This window comes from Bombina bombina, chromosome 1 (genome assembly GCF_027579735.1).
Source record: "Bombina bombina isolate aBomBom1 chromosome 1, aBomBom1.pri, whole genome shotgun sequence".
Lineage (NCBI taxonomy): Eukaryota > Metazoa > Chordata > Amphibia > Anura > Bombinatoridae > Bombina > Bombina bombina.
Window position 1 is genome coordinate 269,036,647 of NC_069499.1, and position 21,870 is coordinate 269,058,516.

The 21,870-nt window shown below is 37.5% G+C and overlaps 1 protein-coding gene across 1 annotated transcript in view; it reads right to left on the reverse strand.

Annotated features, from left to right (window-relative positions):
* Positions 1 to 6,930: 6,930 nt before the first annotated feature.
* FMN1 (formin 1) overlaps positions 6,931 to 21,870 on the reverse strand; it is a 480,791-nt gene continuing 465,851 nt past the window's right edge. The window contains exons 18-19 of the mRNA XM_053711972.1: positions 16,054 to 16,138; positions 6,931 to 7,337 (exon numbers count right to left, since the gene is read on the reverse strand). Coding sequence (XP_053567947.1) covers positions 7,293 to 7,337; positions 16,054 to 16,138 — 130 coding nt within the window. The 3' untranslated portion in view covers positions 6,931 to 7,292. The remainder of the gene's footprint in view (positions 7,338 to 16,053; positions 16,139 to 21,870) is intronic.

Consider the following 21,870-nt stretch of genomic DNA (forward strand, 5'->3'; position numbering starts at 1 on the left):
TGATGTAATGACGCCTAACTGCACAGTGTACACGATCAGGTTACAATCACTAAAACAGCTTTCAGTTCTAAACCCAGCCGACTGATAGCTGATACCCAACTTCACAAGTAAATGTTATTTGTAAATATCACATAATAGCAAGGTTAGAATACAGAGCGTGCAGACATTCCACACAGGATACCAACATCTACCTCATTTATTGTACAAATAGTCTGATGTAATCAGTTGTTTTTAATGCATTCATTGCAGAGCAATTATTACAACAAACAGCCTGAGGTTAAATGGCTGCATTTTGTTCTTATTGAATTTAGAGGTTAGATTACATTCTTCTTTATATGTGGATGCTGAATCCTGACTGCCAGCAAAAACTTAAAAACATTTGGCGTGAATAGACTAGCGTTGTTATCACTTTTTTCCCTTCCTTTCCTTCATTTCTTTTTTTAAGCAACAATCTTTATCTTATAAACCCCCTGTATAGCATTGTGCACCTTCTTCAAATACAAATAAAGATATATGTGCATTGCAGACCTTTTTCTACCATTAGAGTATAGAAATAAAATGTACGATTCTCCAAACATTTTAAAGTTCAGTGTCTGATTCTCTAAAGCTCTACACTAGGCAAGATTCTCTAAAAATATCTGTTAGTGCTATAAAGTCCTTCATGGTATTCTCTAAAGGTAATTTTTTATCTTGATAGCTGTGTATTTCACTATGGCCCAATATTCAAAACATTCACAGACCATTGGTCTGTTGATATATTCTTAAAAAGTGGGCTGAACCTTGATGTGTTGTTAAGTGCTGATGTGTCTTCCATAGGATATAATGGGGATCTCAAATTCAGCAGTCTACCGACATTGCCACAGAGCTGCATTGTAGGGGGCGGGGAGGCTTTATTTAAAGAGTGTTTACACAAAATACACTGTGTGTTTGTGAAAATATAAAAAACTTTTTATGTGTAGTAACATTTTAAACTATGCATATGTATATTCAGTTTCACTGTAAAATTAACTAGATTTGTCACACTGGGAAATATTGCCACTGAAAAGCAGACAAGACTGATATTGCTGAAAGGGATAGAAAAGGTGGAGAACAGTGCTTTGAATATTAGAGACCCACAGCGATGTTTCCCCATTAAAATCTAGGTTACTCCCATGGAGCGCCCTGTAAACTCCTAAGGAAAGCCTATGGGGCCTATTTATTAAAGGTCTTGGGGACCTGATCCGACAGTGCGGATCAGGTCCGCAAGACCTCGCTGAATGCAGAGAGCAATACACTCTCCGTATTCAGCATTGCACCAGCAGCTCACAAGAGCGGCTGGTGCAACGCCGCCCCCTGCTGACTCGCGGCCGCCAGCAGGGAGGTGTCAATCAACCTGTTCGTTCTCGATTGGGTTGATTTACGGCGATTCCTGTCTGCCTCATCAGAGCAGGCGGACAGGGTTATGGAGCAGCGGTCTTTAGACCGCTGCTTCATAACTGGTGTTTCTGGCGAGTCTGAAGACTCTCCAGAAACACAGGCCCACAAGCTCCGTTCGGAGCTTGATAAATGGGCCCCTATATATTCGTCATGTCTGCAAATGACTGTTAATAAAGACAAAAAAAGCCCGACTTGCTATAGAAGCTGGGGGATTGTACAATATGTATGTAAACTGTGAACGCGAATGTACTAATCTTCCTTACGCATGTATTTTTACAATATTGTGAAATGTGAATATTGCGATCACGAATGCACATTCTCACGAATACACACCTTAGGGCATAATAGAAGATAAGTACATTCATGTTTACAGTTTACATACATATTGTTACATTATACTATACACATTAAACAATGTATATATATATATATACCCTCAATCCCCCTGCCCCTATAGGTGTATTATTGATAATTCCTTATTGTATTGTAAGAACAGGGGTTGATTTTCTGTTGACACATGTAAATTGTATTGTTATACAGAACTGTTTTGCTGGTATCAGAGAAGCATTGCCACCCACTGATATGTATGTTAAGACGCCTCATGGCACTTTCGATCATCAGGGCCTATAAAGCATAAATTTAAGGCTGGATTGGCTTTCCGGGACACCAGAGTTCCTAATTGGCTGCAGCAGCTGGAGCTGGTTACAATTTAAAGGGGTGATGCTGGTGGTGAGGCGATGCAGCTGTATCACCTCTCTTCTTTTCTCCTCAGCTTTACATATTTAGGTCACAAACTATTTCCTTCTAATTTTTATTTCTAAAATATGTACCATTTAGTTACCATTGTTTTAATAATTTCTAGTGTCTATCTAAGTCACACTTTGAGACAGAGTGACGGACTGTTTTGAGTGTCATCTCCAGGCTTCAATTTTTTCATGGCTGGTTTTTATTCTCTATCTGGCCCTGCATAACAGGCTTGGTAAGTGGGCTGAACAGGGGCATTTCTTTGGCGTGTCTAAAGTTTTCTCACAGGTTTCACTGTATTCTCTAAGCATGTTGTGCTTACAGGCCTCGCTGCAAAATGAAAGCTGGGAAGTTTGTTTCACAATTTGCAATGCACTGAGGGCCAGATCACAAGTGGAGCGCTATCAAACACTCCCGCTCGAGCGTTAACTGCGCTCAAAGTAAGCTCGTATTATGAGTTAAAAAGTACACTGTTTACGCTCTCGCGCTAACTCAATTGTATATTCTCAAGTGAACTAAACTGACATGAAAATATGAATTTTTCGCATTCCAATGTACTTCACCTAGCAGAATATGTTCTATTTATTCATAAATATTTCTACATATATATGATTTTTTTGGTACAATATAAATCTATACCTATATATATATATATATTTATTTTTATATATATATATATATAATCACACGCCAACTCTTTTTTCCTCAAATCTGAACTGATGATAAAATAATCTGATAAATAACATTGATTAGAGATATAAAACTATATATTTTAAGGGACAGTTCTATAGCACAATGCCTTCCCACTCCTATGCTTTTATTACAAATCAATTATCCCTAGTTGTCTAATGGGGGTGCATCCCTGGTCTACAGTTGTGAGAAATACATGAGGCAAATTTGAGCTAAACTTGTTGGGGTTGGGCCCAGGCCAGCACTAATACAAAATACAGGAAACTTGAAGGTGAGATAAGATAGAGTTATTTTTTGGGATAATAAAGAAAACATTTGTCTACCTGGAGGTGAAAATTAGACATTTATTACTGGTCTGAAGAAAATGATAGGGGCCACATGGAAAATGTATGAAAGCTGAATATAGCTCCTGGCTGGCACTTGCCCACCACTGCCTGAGATACACATAGCAATACTAAATACAGATACATTGGTTCCCTATAAACCCATATTTTCAACTTTGCTTTCCAATTAGTACTTTATTTGTAAACTTTTTAGGGATCAGGGCCCTGTAATCCTGTGTTGATAATAATTTTAAGAGCAGAGGCGGCCCAAAAAAGGCAGTCGCCTAAGACCTCACATACGCAGGGGCCTTGCATTACTTCTATGCTGCACTTCTGGGGCTGTTACTATGTATTATTCCCCCCCCACTAGTGGTATAGATAACTGCTCTCTCCTCAGCCCCGGCTTGCCATAGCTGTCACTCCCACTGCAAAAGCAGCACATGAAGCTTTAATCTGCTAGACTCAGCTTCAGTCTGATTGTGCTGAGGGAGAGATTGGGAAGCATTTACCCCATGTCACTGTCACTGAGAGAATCAGGGGTGGCACGGTGCATGGCAAAGTTACTTTTCTATTTGTTTCTTGACCCTTGATTGCAGTGGTGCCATTTTGTTTACAGGTACGTCAGGCACAGCTGTTTCACTGTCCGATCCTTAGTGCTCTAGGGTTTTCGGACTCTTGACAGCTGCACTTAAAGCACTGCACACAGCCCTATGTTTCCCTAATTGCCTTTCTGTTAATAAAAGTAAGTGTGAAGTGCCTTTGTTGGGCAGGGGGGAGGGAGTGTATTCCGCACAGACTGAACAGTTAGGAAAAAGTCTGTGGGGTCATAGAGGTCAGTAACACATGCAGTGTGCTGTTCTTTGGCACTTATCTTCCCTGAATGACTTGCTGAACCGCAGCACTTTGTCAAAAGCTCTCTGTTAAATACACACTTCCCTCCTATGTCTCTGCCCGAGCGCGGAACTCTTATCCTCTCAGTTTTTGGCAGGACTCTGTGTGCAGCTTATTCTATAGAAGATAGCAATGAACCAACATAAGAGGGACATGGGCAGCAATAAATAATATTTGTTTATTGTTAAAGCAATTCATTTTACTTTTTGTGAGTGATGCTGCAGCTCAAAGCAGGACACAGCCTATTTTAACTACTTTGGTATTGGAAATGTGCTGCTTAGTGTGAGATGTGTTATACACATCACATATACCCCCCCCCCCCACACACACACACTCATGTAAGTATTCACTTTAAAGAGAAAAGTGTGCTCTGTTTAGGAGATTGTGTACAAATGTGTTACAGAACAGGGAAAAAGCTTTCTATTCTCCATCCTCTTTTCTTCCATTCTCACTTTTTATCAATCTATCTCCACTCTCTATCTCTCCCTTCTTTATCTATACTATCTCTCTACATACTCAATTTAACCTCTTTCTCTCTCTCTTCCTCCTATCTCTCCCTCTGTTCCTCTTCACTCTTTTTCTCCTTTATGCTCTCTCTCCACTCGTTCTCTCCTTCCTCCTCTCTCTCTCCCCTTTCCCTTGTCTCTATTTCCTTTCCCTCCTCTTCCCTCTCCACTTTTTCTATTCTCTCCCTCTCTTATTTCAATCACTCTCTTCCTCTTTCTTTTTACTCCCCTCCTCTCTCTTTCTCACTTCCCTCCTCTCTCTTTTCAATTCCACTGCTCTCTCTCCACCTCCTCTTTCTCTTCTCTCCCCTTCCTCTCTCTCTTCTCTCTCTTGGTGCACAAAAACTTCAAGACATAAATAATAAAGGCTAGATTACTAGTGGTATGCTATTGTTAGCGTGGGTCTAATATTGCAATATCGTGAGTGCTTTAACTTGTGTGCATATTACAAATTGAAAGTAAATGTGTTTGCTCAAGCGCAATCAAATTTAACGTGTTTTGGGTAAGCACGACTGAAGACCTCACATAAAGAGTTTGAGCTAAAAAAATTGGGCACCAAACACAAGATAAATACATTAAAATAAACTGTTACACTCATAGAAACACTATTTGATAAAAAAAATATCCATATAAATATTAATAAAAAATGTATATAAAGGTTAAAAGGTATATGGTATATCACATGGTGTTTGAATGGAAAGGGCTATAATATATACAGTATATGTTTCTAAATAATAATTCAATAATTATATTTAATAATGTGTTTTACTGCATATTTACTGTAAATATTTAACATTCAAATGTTCTTTATATATGGGGAATATGTTCCTTGTATTTTTAAATTGATATTTAAAATGAAAATGTTTTTTGTATTTTTAAAATTGATATTCCTATATATATCTATACCTTTATCTATTCAATTAGATATATAGGTATAGATATATATTTTTCATTAACACCATCAAACGAATATAGAAATAAATACTTAAAAATAAAAAGAGCATTTTTTTATGTGAAGAATATTAGAATGTAAAATATGTGCAACGCGCTGTAGGTCTGATTCGTTCGGTGTCGGGTTAGCGCACATAAATAATTAGTTATCTTAAGGCGCGTTATGTAAATATTAAATATAAAATATTGAAAACATATTAATAATTATTATAGTTACTGTAAAATATACATTTGTATATACAAATATTTGTTTGAAATTTTAAGAACATCTATAATAACATTAATAATTATTTTTTCAATACTTGTAATTTAGCCCTAAAAAGGGAAAAATAGTGAAATTTCCCTTGCACAACCAAGTATAAAATACAGAATTATATTTAATTGGTAAAAAAAAAAATTAAACATAAAGATGTATATTATTTAAGACTACAAGGATAGAATTGCACCTGATAGATGGTGTACTACAGACTTGCATCTATAATATATAACTGTATGCACAAACCTAGTTCACAGTTGGTGCCACAAATATATTAAGGGTATAGTAATACCTGCAATATGTCTGTCTAATACATGCATTGCTTGGGCCGTATCCCATGTTAGAGCAAGCTGTGCTAATGGGATCCAGATGCTATGTGTTCAGTCTAATGTGACAGGCACATTAGTTAGACTATTCCGACACACTGTTTAAATGCAATGTGATTCTATCTCTTTGTACTAAATTCTTATGAACTCAGCTACTGACAGTCCTTTTTTAGCCTAAACAGACCATCTTGTTTTTCTACATACATGACACAATGAAGCAGCGAGTGTATATTGAAACATGGCCATTCACAACATGCATCAAAACGCACAAGTGCACTCTTAGTTTACTGCATTAAATTGCAGGACAAACCAAAAATAGATGGCAAAATCATTAAAGCTGCAGGTATCATGTTTAAAATATGCTAAAAAAAATTACATTTTCATTTTAACTTAAAATACTATACTATACATTTACTACTTGCTTTGGCGTTATGCCCTGATGGAAAATGTCATATATATCTATAGAAGTCGATCAAAGATCTGTATTCCCTGATCATAACTGGCCAACAAGTCACAGGAACTAAATATATATATATATATATATAATTATATATATATATACATATACAGTGCAAGGCAACTACAGAGCTAACATTGTGGAAGCCTCTTACTTTGATTCTGGAGGCCGAACAGACATTTTTGTGAGATACAAAACTCATCAGAATTTTTTTTTAGAGATACCAGTTACATATTACTCAGCTACCAGGTTTCCCCACCTGCAGAGAACCCTGCATACATACATAAATATGTATATCAAATATTCTATACAATAATATACATTTGACATTCTGTACGATATCACAAATAAAATATTCATTACAAATACAAAAAGTAGGATATTCATATATTTGTTCAGTACCACATTTTCTTTAGTGTTTACTGTCGTCTCAATGTGTGTATGATGTACACTGATTATATATACAGCATGTAGGTAAGGGCCGCAATATGACGTTATGTACATAGCAACACACATTCTAGATGCTCACAGGCAACTAGTTACATATTCTTTGCATTTACCTTTTTAACTAATGCATCCAATGCATTAACCTTCCCTTCTTATAGCCTTTGACCTATGTAACCTTTATAGTAAGTTTTTTTTTGTTGCAGGTGCTCTTGGCACTAATATTCTGTTATCCGGAGCTTGGGCTGACACCTCTCTGAGACATCTTTTTGGGCACACTTCGGTGACTCAGTTACCACTTACACTGGCTTCTTTCTGACGCAGTCTTTCTTTCTGCATTGCAAACAAAAAGAAAAAAAAAGCGGCATTAAACATTTTTTTTGTAAATTGTTAATTTTAGAGTTGTCATAAATGTAATAAACTCAAAGGGGTATATTTATCATAGTGCGAGTGGACATGATACGATGTAGCGTATGCACCAGCAGTTCTTGTGAATTGCTGGTGCAATGCCGCCCCCTGCAGATTCGCAGCCAATCGGCCGCTAGCAGGGGGTGTCAATCAACCCAATCATATTCAATCGGGTTGATTTCTGTCCGTGGTCTCAGAGCAGTATGGAGCATCCATACGGAGCTTGATAAATCTTCCTCAAAATGTTTATTATGCATAGTTAAAAAATGAAATATACTTTCAATGTTTATATTGCTTGCTTTTCCTGTAATTTAACGCTAAACATATTTGTTTGCACAAGCCTCAGAAAGGCTTGATGGAATCCTGCGTGATACAGGTTCATGACCCTGCAACATACTTCATAGTAACTGCTAGATCAATACAGAAGATCATTTATATCTGTCTCTAATTGGCCACATCTGAGGAGGAGATAAGATAAACATAATTAAAGGGACAGTAAACACCAGAATTTTTGTTGTTTAAAAAGGTAGATAATACCTTTATTACCAATTCCCCAATTTTGCATAATCAACACAGTTATAATAATATACTTTTTTATCTCTGTGATTACCTTGTATCTATGGCTCTGCAAACTGCCCCCTTATTTCAGTTCTTTTGACAGACTTGCATTTTTAGCCAATCAGTGCTTGCTCTTAGGAGCTTCACATGCCTGAGCTCAATGTTATCTATATGAAACACATGAACTAACACCCTCTAGTGGTGAAAAATTGCATTCAGATTAGAGGTGGCCTTCAAGGTGTAAGAAATTAGTATATATACCTCCTAGATTTAGCTTTCAACTAAGAATACCAAAAGAACAAAGCAAAATTGGTAATAAAAGTAAATTGGAAAGTTGTTTAAAATTACATGCCCTATTTAAATCATGAAAGTTTTTTTTTTACTTGACTGTCCCTTTAAGGATTTTCAAGGGGTATCTTGCTTCACTGCAAAACAATGCAAATTCGTATAAGAAAAATTTCAATGCTTTTAATATATACAATTATTATTTATTTATTTTTGTATGTAGACCTTTTGCAATCCAGTGCTTAAATAAACTATGCATATATGTATAAAATATGTTTTTGTAATGGAGAAAGCATACTGAAAATAAAGAACAATGTTTGTTTATCACCTGATTACATTCCTGAAGCTTTAAGAAAACCTCATAAATGACTCAGTTATTTTCTCTGCCAAGTTAAAGAATCATTTCAGTAACTGGTGCACTGTGCAGCCATCCTGCCTCCAGCCCAAAGGCTTGTCTGGGACCAGACTGGCAAAGGCTCCAGACTCAGCTCAGGGATATGTCTTATAACTCTGCCCGATGACCCCTGAGCACTGCTTAGACTGGGATTCTCCCTCCTTACTGTTTGCGAGCGATTACTGTTTGTGACCTATCACATTTATCTCTCATTGGCATCTGAGAACTTGGGATAAGTCAGAGAGGTAGAAAAATGACTAATTATTATTAAATCTTTATCTGGAGCACTTTTAAATGAGATTGTAATGTTTTGTTAAAGGGACAGTATACACCTTGTAATTACAAGACATTTCTGTTGTGCTGCTAAAGAATAATTTTGAATTTCGATTGTTTGTACAACAATCTAACATTCGTTTAATGTAATAGTATTTCTAATGCTATGAAATAAGATTGCTGCCAAAAAGGCAAGCGTATGTGATTCTTTACCACTATACATAAATTGTGACATCCGAACTCAAATCTTAATTTTTAAATTGTATTTTTTTGGAAATACAATACATTTTTTTTTTTTGGAAGTACAATTATTTTATTTTTTTAAAAATTACACTTCGAGTATGTGTCAAATCACTGTCAAAAATAAATCTAGTTCCCATTTTGCTAAAGGACTTGTGATGTCACTGCATTCAGTTCAGTAGTTTGCCTGTGAACTAGCTGCTCTTTTGTTTTCAATTAAATGTAGAGAAATGGCTGACAAACCCAGCACATCAACGTCTCAGGTAAACTTTATCATGTAACACACAACATGGTTTAACATGCCTAAAGTGATTATTCTAATTTGCATCATACAACACAATACAGAGGAATATTGATTTTGAGGTTTTCATTACAGTTTTTATAGCAGCAGAAAAAACTCACTCTAGCATGTGGTCTTCTTTCAAAGAATGTTTTATATGTTTTACCATACAACATGCTTTAAAGGGACAGTAAACCTTAAAAATAATGTTATATAATTCTGCACATACTGCAGAATTATATAACATTATTTAAGTGCTATAGTTATAAATGCCTTTTTTCCCTTTTAATATTTTAAAAATATGGTGCTTTTACAGACCCGCTCTCTGCTCTCTGCTGAGCGGGTCTGTTTTTATTTACTCAGCGCATGGGACCAGCTGTATAGTCACAGCCCGGCCCGACCGCGCCATAACATTAAGTGAAGCTCGCTCCTGCTGTCAGACAGAGCAGGAGCGAGCTGCACTTAGTCTTATGGCGCGGTCGGGCCGGGCTGTGACTATACAGCTGGTCCCATGCGCTGAGTAAAAAAAACAGACCCGCTCAGCAAAGAACAGAGAGTGGGTCTGTAAAAGCGCCATATTTTTAAAATATTAAAAGGGATAAAAGGCATTTATAACTATAGCACTTAAATAATGTTATATAATTCTGCACTATGTGCAGAATTATATAACATTATTTTTAAGGTTTACTGTCCCTTTAACATGCCCAAGGTGCTTATTCTGCCTTGTTTTATAATAATAATGAACTAAGGGATATTGATTTTGATGATTTAATCACAGTTTTTATATTAACAGCTTTTGTTCTCCACATTTAATTGAAAGCAAAAGAACAGCTTACTTCCCAGGATAACTACTGAAATGAATGCTGTGACATCACGTGTGCTTTAGCAAAATGAGAACTAGATTTGTTTTTGACAGTGTTTTGACACTTAGGGCTCCATTTATCATTCCGTGGTGGACAGGGGTGTACATATTCGCCTATGTACGCCTGGCTTTTTCTCTGGCAGGCTTGAGCTGTCAATCAGTCGGGTGAGATCGGGGGATAGTGCGAACCTGCAGTCGAGGGGGGGGGGGGGGGGGAAGGGCTTGATCAATTAAGCCCATACTGGAAGTGTAATTCCAAAACAAAAAGAATTGTGCTTCCAAAATAAAAATTGTATTGTATTGTATTTCCAAAAAACAAAAGTGTAATTCGAAATTTCGAGATTTTTATTTGTATGTAACATATTATGTATAATTATCAATTTATTATTATTATCAGTTATTTGTAGAGTGGCAACGGATTCCTCAGTGCTAAAAACATGGGTCTAATATGCAAGGTAACAATTATGGGAGACATTCATTGTTGTAAATTAGCCCTCATTTGAATTTAATATTCAATTAGAGTAATGCAAAATTCGAATTAGAACAATTTGAATTTATATATTTGCAATAGTATTTCTAATGCTCTCTTTAAATGTAATATTCAAATTATGCAATATTAGAAATAGAAAAATTTGAATTAAAACATTTGTGTCTACTATGTATCAATTTACTAAATTCCACATGAATTATTGAACTTCTGAATAGTGTTTGTTAAATCGAATGATACATTAGAAATTTCGAATGTGGATAGTGTTTGTTAAATCGAATGTTACATTCGAAATTTCAAATGTGGATATTCGATCTAATTGTGAACATAAAAAACGAAAGTAACATTCGAAAACCGGAAATAACATTTTAATGGATTTCTCTTCTTATTAACATTCGATTCTCCAAAACGAATGTCCATAGGACTATTCGTTCTACCAAACCAATTGCACTTTCTGCACATTTGCCCATCCCTACATATCAGACAACTCTTTAAGGTTTAAGTAAATCTAGAAAATAATGTGACATAATTCTGCACATAGTGCAGAATTATATAACATTATCTTAGCTAAACTTTATGTAACATAATATTGCCTGTGAAATTTGATTAAAAAAAAAGAGGGTTTTTCAGACTGCCGCTCTTGCTCTACTGAGCGGGTCTGATTTTCCCCCTGAGCGCATCTGGGCAGCTGTCTAGTCACAGCCCAGCGCGATCGCGCCATTACACTCAATGCAGCTCGCTGCTGCTATCAGACAGAGCAGGAGCAAGCTGCATGGAGTGTAATGGCGCGATCGAGCCGGGCTGTAACTAGACAGCTGCCCAGATGCACTCAGGGGGAAAACCAGACCCGCTCAGTAGAGCAAGAGCGTCAGTCTGAAAAACTCTCTTTTTTTTTAATCAAATTTCACAGGCAATATTATGATACATAAAGTTTGGCTAAGATAATGTTATATAATTCTGCACTATGTGCAGAATTATGTAACATTTTCTCGGTTTACTGCTCCTTTAACGTTTCTAAAACAAATTAACCCCTTAACGACGCATGTCGTACAGGGTACGTCGCACACAACCTGGTCTTAAAAGAAAAGCGACGTACCCTGTACGACATTAGGGGTTTAAAGCGGCTGGAAGCGATTCTGCTCGCTTCCAGCCACTTTCCGGTTATTGCAATAACACCCTTGGCCATCCGATTCAGAGAGAGCCACTCTGTGGCCCTCTCTGCACCGGACATCGATGGCCGGTATCGTTGGTGGGTGGGAGCCAACTTGGGAGGCGGATGGGCGGCCATCGATGGGCCGGGTAATGTAGAGGGGGGTGGGATCGGGAGCAGGGCCGATGGGGGTGCACACGGGCACGAGTGCATGCACGGGGTGCGGCGGGCGCGTGCATGGGGCGGGAGCGGGTGGGAACCGCTAAACTACAGAAAATATTTTGTTATAAAAGTGGGAGAAAGGGGTATTTTAATGTTTAAAAAAAATAAATTGAAGGTATCTAGGAGGGGGTGGGGGTTGGTCTTTGGTGGGGGGGGGGCGCTACACTACAGAAAAGGGGAAAAAATTAAAAAAGCAACAATTTTATTCTAAACTGGGTACTGGCAGACAGCTGCCAGTACCCAAGATGGCGCCAATTCATGCAGAGGGGGAGGGTTAGAGAGCTGTTTGGTGGGGGATCAGTCAGGTTGGGGGCTAAGGGGGGGGTCTTACACAGCAGCATATGTAAATATGCTTAAAAAAACCCCCCAAAAGCCTAAATATACCTTTTATTTTAGTACTGGCAGAGTTGCTGCCAGTACTTAAGATGGCGGGGACAATTGTGGGGTGGGGGAGGGAAGAGAGCTGTTTGGGAGGGATCAGGGGGTCTGATGTTTCAGGTGGGAGGCAGAGCTCTATACTAAAGCTAAAATTAACCCTGCAAGCTCCCTACAAGCTACCTAATTAACCCCTTCACTGCTAGCCATAATACACGCGTGATGCGCAGCGGCATTTAGCGACCTTCTAAGTACCAAAAAGCAACGCCAAAGCCATATATGTCTGCTATTTCTGAAAAAAGGGGATCCCAGAGAAGCATTTACAACCATTTGTGCCATAATTGCACAAGCTGTTTGTAAATGATTTCAGTGAGAAACCTAAAATTGTGAAAAATTTAACTTTTTTTTAATTTGATCGCATTTGGCGGTAAAATGGTGGCATAAAATATACCAAAATGGGCCTAGATCAATACTTGGGGTTGTCTACTACACTACACTAAAGCTAAAATTACCCCAAAAAGCTCCTTGTAAATAATTTCAGTGAGAAACCGAAAGTTTGTGAAAAAATTTGTGAAAAAGTGAACTATTTTTTGTATTTGATCGCATTTGGCGGTGAAATGGTGGCATGAAATATACCAAAATTGGCCTAGATCAATACTTTGGGATGTCTACTAAAAAAAAAAATATACATGTCAATGGATATTCAGGGATTCCTGAAAGATATTAGTGTTCCCATGTAACTAGCGCTAATTTTGAAAAAAAAAAAATGGTTTGGAAATAGCAAAGTGCTACTTGTACTTATTGCCCTATAACTTTCAAAAAAAAGCAAAGAACATGTAAACTGGGTATTTCTAAACTCAGGACAAATTTTGGAAACTATTTAGCATGGGTGTTTTTTGGTGGTTGTAGATGTGTAACAGATTTTGGGGGTCAAAGTTAGAAAAAGTGTTTTTCCATTTTTTTCTCATATTTTATAATTTTTTTAGAGTAAATTATAAGATATGATGAAAATAATGGTATCTTTAGAAAATCCATTTAATGGAGAGAAAACGGTATATAATATGTATGGGTACAGTAAATAAGTAAGAAGAAAATTACAGCTAAACACAAACACCTGCCCACAAAAATGAGAAAATAGCCTTGGTCCCAAACGGACAGAAAATGGAAACGTGCTGTGGTCATTAAGGGGTTAACATCCTTTTCTCTGCACTTATTTTTCAATAGCCAAACTCCACCCTCTATTTGCCTTATTTGGAGGAGCCCATTGGTGCTTCAGTTGGCAGCATCAAATGCATTTATTTGCAGCTGTTGTAAGTTAAAGACAATTAGTGACAGATATCTAGCAGCGTTAGCCTTGAAAAATCAGCAGGCGCATTTTAAGTTCTGAGTTTTAAAAACGGCTAATTTTCCAAATGACATAAAAAGAGTACAAAATAAATAATGAAAATATATTGCTAAGTTGTTTCATTATGCATAAATAAACATTTTATATACAAAACAAAAGATGTTGGCCGTCCATTTAAAAATAAAAATGTATTTAACACTTTAATTGTATTATTTAAAGTATTCAAAAAAGTTTAAAAGGACATTAAAGTATTTTTTTTTTCCTTTGTCGCATTTAAAATACAGAGCGTTCCTCGGTAAGTCTGAAAAGGAAAACATTTTATTATTCAGCTAACAAACATTAAAAAAAATGTAATGCATTTTGAAATGTCTTTTTTTACATATAATTCAGAGGAACCATATTACTAGAAATATCTCTTTAAATCCCATACAAAATAGTTGATGAAGCATAGTAAAAAAAAAGACAGCATCTAGATAGACCGACAGATATGAAGTTACATGATAATAAGAAAGACTTATTTATATAAAGTACCTGAACTTAAAGGGACATGGAACCCATTTTTTTTTCATTTTTCAGATAGGGAATACAATTTTAAAAAGGTTTCCAGTTTACTTCTATTATCAAATTTGCTTCATTCTCATGTTATTCTTGGTTGCCCTAAAGTGCTGCAGACACATGCACACGCTTGAACTTTCCTTTGTGCTTTTCAACAAAGGATAACAAGAAAACAAAGAAAAGTCGATAATAGATGTTGTTTAAAATTGTATGTTCTATCCTTTAAAGGAACCTTAGGGAGATGCATTAACTTTAAAGCATACCTTCCATTATAAATCAAAAATGCTGTTTTAGCAAAATGCTCCAATAAAAATGTACAAATGTAAATTAAAGAGACATAATACTCATATGCTAAATCACTTGAAACTGATGCAGTACAACTGTATAAAGCTGACAGGAAAATATCACCTGAGCATTTCTATGTAAAAAAAGGAAGATATTTTACCTCACAATTTCATCAGCTCAGCAGAGTAAGTTCTGTGTAAAAAGTTATACTCAACTGCTGCTCAGCTGCAAGTAAAAAAAAATAAAAACATGAAGAAATGAACAGCAGCCAATCAGCATCAACAGTGCTGAGGTCATGAACTCTTTTACTGTGATCTCATGAGATTTGACTTAACTCTCATGAGATTTCATTGTAAACTTCCTTACACTGAATTGGGAAATAACATGAGAGTGCACGAGGCTCAATCCTTCAGCTGTCCCGGGACAGACATACTGATATGCTGCTTAGAAGTCCTTTACAATGGGATGTGGCTACTGAGGAACTTTTGAGGTAAAATATCTTTCTTTTTTACATAAAGATGTTCAGGTGATATTTTCTAGTCAGCTTTTTACAGCTATACTGCATCACTTTCAAGTGTTTAAACATTTGGGTATTATGGCCCTTTAAGGCAAACATAATGTCGGATATTATAATTTGGAGTATAATTTTTAGGTTCCGTTTGACCACCTGTCATTAATAAGGCTCCTTCTGGATATATTGGGTCAGTCCTCCACTAGGTTTCCTTCATATTATCACTTCTGATGAGGACAATTACGAACAGACAAAGGGCCAGATTACAAGTGGAGCGGTAAATTATCCAGCTCCCGCAAACAAGCAAATTTTCCCGTTTGCGAGCGCGCAATAATTAACCCGCCATTACAAGTGGCTGGTTATTGTTACCGCGAGTTCAATGTAGAAATTAGCGCTCCAAAAATTAACCAGAGATCCGATTCCCATTGCTGTAAACTTGTAATACCAGCGCACGCTAAAGTGATATTTTGCACTCCACTTGTAATCTGGCCCTAAGTGTGCAAACAATGGCTGTGTGGAGTCTGTGTGGGATATGTCGATTTTAAAGGGAATTTAAACTGCGATAAATAAAATAACGTTAACATTATTTTATTTCACACAGCCATTGTTTGCACAGTAGAAGAGATCAGATAAGACAAACCTAGGTTTCAACATAGAGAAACATTATTTTATTTCGCACAGCCATTGTTTGCACAGTAGAAGAGTTCAGATAAGACAAACCTAGGTTTCAACCTAGAGACACCCATTACTTTACAGTAACTAAAACTTTACACATATTTCTTAACTATTTAAACAACTAATATTATTATTTTTAATTACCAGACTGGCAGCTGGGTTGATTTTCTTTGTCTCCACCTTCTTTTCTGCAGTTAGTTTGTTGATGGATTCTTGAGCCATTTTGAGTCTGAAATACATGAGAACATATTAGCAGGCATGCAAATATTACCACCATTATATAAATGTAAAGGTAGCAAACTAACGGCTAGATTTAGAGTTTTGTCGGTAACGACCCGCGTATCTAACGCTGGCTTTTTCCCCCCGCACCTTTTAAATACCGCTGGTATTTAGAGTTCACAGAAGGGCTGCGTTAGGCTCCAAAAAGGGAGCGTATAGCATATTTACCGCCACTGCAACTCTAAATACCAGCGGTGCTTACGGACGCGGCCAGCTTGAAAAACGTGCTCGTGCACGATTCCCCCATAGGAAACAATGGGGCAGTTTGAGCTGAAAAAAAACCTAACACCTGCAAAAAAGCAGCGTTCAGCTCCTAACGCAGCCCCATTGTTTCCTATGGGAAACACTTCCTATGTCTGCACCTAACACTATAACATGTACCCCGAGTCTAAACACCCCTAACCTTACACTTATTAACCCCTAATCTGCCGCCCCCGCTATCGCTGACCCCTGGATATTATTAACCCCTAATCTGCCGCTCCGTACACCGACGCAACCTACGTTATCCATATGTACCCCTAATCTGCTGCCCCTAACACCGCCGACACCTATATTATATTTATTAACCCCTAATCTGCCGCCCCCAACGTCGCTGCTACCTACCTACACTTATTAACCCCTAATCTGCCGACCGGACCTCACCGCTACTATAATAAAGTTATTAACCCCTAATCCGCCTCACTCCCGCCTCAATAACCCTATAATAAATAGTATTAACCCCTAATCTGCCCTCCCTAACATCGCCGACACCTAACTAGCTTTCGGCTAGATTTAGAGTTTGGCGTTAGCCGTCAAAACCAGCGTTCCTAAAGCTGGTTTTGGGCTACCGCTGGTATTTAGAGTCTTGTAGTTAAGGGTCTAACGCTCACTTTGCAGCCGCAACTTTTCCATACTGCAGATCCCCCTACGCCAATTGCGTATCCTATCTTTTCAATGGGATCTTTCTAACGCCGGTATTTAGAGTCTTGGCTGAAGTGAGCGTTAGAAATCTAACGACAAAACTCCAGCCGCAGAAAAAAGTCAGGAGTTAAGAGCTTTCTGGGCTAACGCCAGTTCATAAAGCTCTTAACTACTGTGCTCTAAAGTACACTAACACCCATAAACTACCTATGTACCCCTAAACCGAGGCCCCCCCACATCGCCGCCACTCTATTATAATTTTTTAATCCCTAATCTGCCGACCGCACACCGCCGCAACCTACGTTATCCCTATGTACCCCTAATCTGCTGCCCCTAACACCGCCGACCCCTATATTATATTTATTAACCCCTAATCTGCCGCCCCCAACGTCGCCTCCACCTACCTACAATTATTAACCCCTAATCTGCCGACCGGACCTCACCGCTACTATAATAAATGTATTAACCCCTAATCCGCCTCACTCCCGCCTCAATAACCCTATAATAAATAGTATTAACCCCTAATCTGCCCTCCCTAACATCGCTGACACCTAACTTCAAGTATTAACCCCTAATCTGCCGACCGGACCTCACCGCTACTCTAATAAATTTATTAACCCCTAACCCTAACACCCCCCTAAATTAAATATAATTTAAATCTAACGAAATAAATTAACTCTTATTAAATAAATTAAATAAATTATTCCTATTTAAAGCTAAATACTTACCTGTAAAATAAACCCTAATATAGCTACAATATAAATAATAATTATATTGTAGCTATTTTAGGATTAATATTTATTTTACAGGCAACTTTGTAATTATTTTAACCAGGTACAATAGCTATTAAATAGTTAATAACTATTTAATAGCTACCTAGTTAAAATAATTACAAAATTACCTGTAAAATAAATCCTAACCTAAGTTACAATTAAACCTAACACTACACTATCAATAAATTAATTAAATAAAATACCTACAATTATCTACAATTAAACCTAACACTACACTATCAATAAATTAATTAAATACAATACCTACAAATAAATACAATTAAATAAACTAACTAAAGTACAAAAAATAAAAAAGAACTAAGTTACAAAAAATAATAAAATATTTACAAACATTAGAAAAAGATTACAACAATTATAAACTAATTACACCTACTCTAAGCCCCCTAATAAAATAACAAAGCCCCCCAAAATAAAAAAATGCCCTACCCTATTCTAAAATTAAAATAGAAAAGCTCTTTTACCTTACCAGCCCTTAAAAGGGCCCTTTGCGGGGCATGCCCCAAAGAATTCAGCTCTTTTGCCTGTAAAAAAAAAACATACAATACCCCCCCCCCAACATTACAACCCACCACCCACATACCCCTAATCTAACCCAAACCCCCCTTAAATAAACCTAACACTAAGCCCCTGAAGATCTCCCTACCTTGTCTTCACCACACCGGGTTCCAGAAGAGCCTCCGAAGTCTTCATCCAAGCCCAAGCGGGGGCTGAAGAGTGACGTCCATCCTCCGGCTGAAGTCTTGATCCAAGCGGCGGCTAAAGAATTCCATCTTCGGGCAGAAGTCTTCATCCTATCCGAGCAGAAGAGTAGATCCGGACCGGCAAACATCTTCATCCAAACCGCATCTTCTATGTTCTTCCATCCGATGACGAGCGGCTCCATCTTCAAGACCTCCAGCGCGGATCCATCCTCTTCTTCCGACGTCCTAAAACAGAATGAAGGTTCCTTTAAGGGACGTCATCCAAGATGGCGTGCCTCAAATTCCGATTGGCTGATAGGATTCTATCAGCCAATCGGAATTAAGGTAGGAAAATTCTGATTGGCTGATGCAATCAGCCAATCAGATTCAAGTTCAATCCGATTGGCTGATCCAATCAGCCAATCAGATTGAGCTCGCATTCTATTGGCTGTTCCGATCAGCCAATAGAATGCGAGCTCAATTTGATTGGCTGATTGGATCAGCCAATCGGATTGAACTTGAATCTGATTGGCTGATTCCATCAGCCAATCAGATTTTTCCTACCTTAATTCCGATTGGCTGATAGAATCCTATCAGCCAATCGGAATTCGAGGGACGCCATCTTGGATGACGTCCCTTAAAGGAACCTTCATTCTGTTTTAGGACGTTGTTAGAAGAGGATGGATCCGCGCTGGAGGTCTTGAAGATGGAGCCGCTCGTCATCGGATGGAAGAACATAGAAGATGCGGCTTGGATGAAGATGTTTGACGGTCCGGATCTACTCTTCTGCTCGGATAGGATGAAGACTTCTGCCCGAAGATGGAATTCTTTAGCCGCCGCTTGGATCAAGACTTTAGCCGGAGGATGGACGTCACTCTTCAGCCTCCGCTTGGGCTTGGATGAAGACTTTGGAGGCTCTTCTGGAACCCGGTGTGGTGAAGACAAGGTAGGGAGATCTTCAGGGGCTTAGTGTTAGGTTTATTTAAGGGGGGTTTGGGTTAGATTAGGGGTATGTGGGTGGTGGGTTGTAATGTTGGGGGGGGGGTATTGTATGCTTTTTTTTTTACAGGCAAAAGAGCTGAATTCTTTGGGGCATGCCCCGCAAAGGGCCCTTTTAAGGGCTGGTAAGGTAAAAGAGCTTTTCTATTTTAATTTTAGAATAGGGTAGGGCATTTTTTTATTTTGGGGGTCTTTGTTATTTTATTAGGGGGCTTAGAGTAGGTGTAATTAGTTTAAAATTGTTGTAATATTTTTCTAATGTTTGTAAATATTTTATTATTTTTTGTAACTTAGTTCTTTTTTATTTTTTGTACTTTAGTTAGTTTGTTTAATTGTATTTATTTGTAGGTATTGTATTTAATTAATTTATTAATAGTGTAGTGTTAGGTTTAATTGTAGGTAATTTAAGGTATTTTATTTAATTAATTTATTGATAGTGTAGTGTTAGGTTTAATTGTAACTTAGGTTAGGATTTATTTTAAAGGTAATTTTGTAATTATTTTAACTAGGTAACTATTAAATAGTTATTAACTATTTAATAGCTATTGTACCTGGTTAAAATAAATACAAAGTTGCCTGTAAAATAAATATTAATCCTAAAATAGCTACAATATAATTATAATTTATATTGTATCTATATTAGGGTTTATTTTACAGGTAAGTATTTAGCTTTAAATAGGAATAATTTATTTAATAAGAGTTAATTTATTTCGTTAGATTTAAATTATATTTAATTTAGGGGGGTGTTAGTGTTAGACTTAGCTTTAGGGGTTAATAAATGTATTAGAGTAGCGGTGAGGTCCGGTCGGCAGATTAGGGGTTAATACTTGAAGTTAGGTGTCAGCGATGTTAGGGAGGGCAGATTAGGGGTTAATACTATTTATTATAGGGTTATTGAGGCGGGAGTGAGGCGGATTAGGGGTTAATACATTTATTATAGTAGCGGTGAGGTCCGGTCGGCAGATTAGGGGTTAATAATAGTAGGCAGGTGGAGGCGACGTTGGGGGCGGCAGATTAGGGGTTAATAAATATAATATAGGGGTCGGCGGTGTTAGGGGCAGCAGATTAGGGGTACATAGGGATAACGTAGGTTGCGGCGGTGTGCGGTCGGCAGATTAGGGATTAAAAAATTATAATAGAGTGGCGGCGATGTGGGGGGGCCTCGGTTTAGGGGTACATAGGTAGTTTATGGGTGTTAGTGTACTTTAGAGCACAGTAGTTAAGAGCTTTATGAACTGGCGTTAGCCCAGAAAGCTCTTAACTCCTGACTTTTTTCTGCGGCTGGAGTTTTGTCGTTAGATTTCTAACGCTCACTTCAGCCAAGACTCTAAATACCGGCGTTAGAAAGATCCCATTGAAAAGATAGGATACGCAATTGGCGTAGGGGGATCTGCAGTATGCGGCTGCAAAGTGAGCGTTAGACCCTTAACTACAAGACTCTAAATACCAGCGGTAGCCCAAAACCAGCTTTAGGAACGCTGGTTTTGACGGCTAACGCCAAACTCTAAATCTAGCCGAAAGCGACCGACAGTGCCCAAAGCAGTTGGTGAATAATCTGCTGTGATCATGTGACCAATGAGTAGCTACTAGTAAACATACATTAAACATACAAAGTAGTGAGAGATTCACTAAACACATAAAAAAGGTAAATACCTACAAAGTGAAATGTGTCATGGGAAAACTGAGATTTTTACTTAAAGGGACAGTCTACTTTAAATTTTGTATTGTTTAAAAAGATAGATAATTCCTTTATTACCCACTCCCCAGTTTTTTCATAACCAACACTGTGATATTAATACACTTATTACCTCTGTAATTACCTTGTATCTAAGCCTCTGCAGACCGCACCTTATCTCAGTGCTTTTGACAGACATTAATTTTAGCCAATCGGTGCTGACTCCTAAATAACTCCATGGGAGTGACCACAATGTAGTCTATATGACACACATAAACTAGCACTGTCTAACTGTAAAAAACTGTCAAAATGCACTGAGATAAGAGGCAGTTTTTAACAGTTTAGAAATCAGTTTGAGCCTACCTAGGTTTAGCTTTTAAAAAATAATACCAATAGATCAAAGCAAATTTGATGATAAACATTAATTGGAAAGTTGTTTAAACTTGCATGCCCTATCTGAATCATGACAGTTTAATTTTGACTAGACTGTCCCTTTAAAAAGCAAGCCAAGCCACACGTGCAATCCAAAAATGTATTGGTATCAAAGTTAAACAACAATTTAGTCTAAAGTGTGCACAGTATTGGGGTAGGATGTCTAATCTAACGCGTTTCGAGTTACTCTAAAAGAGAATGA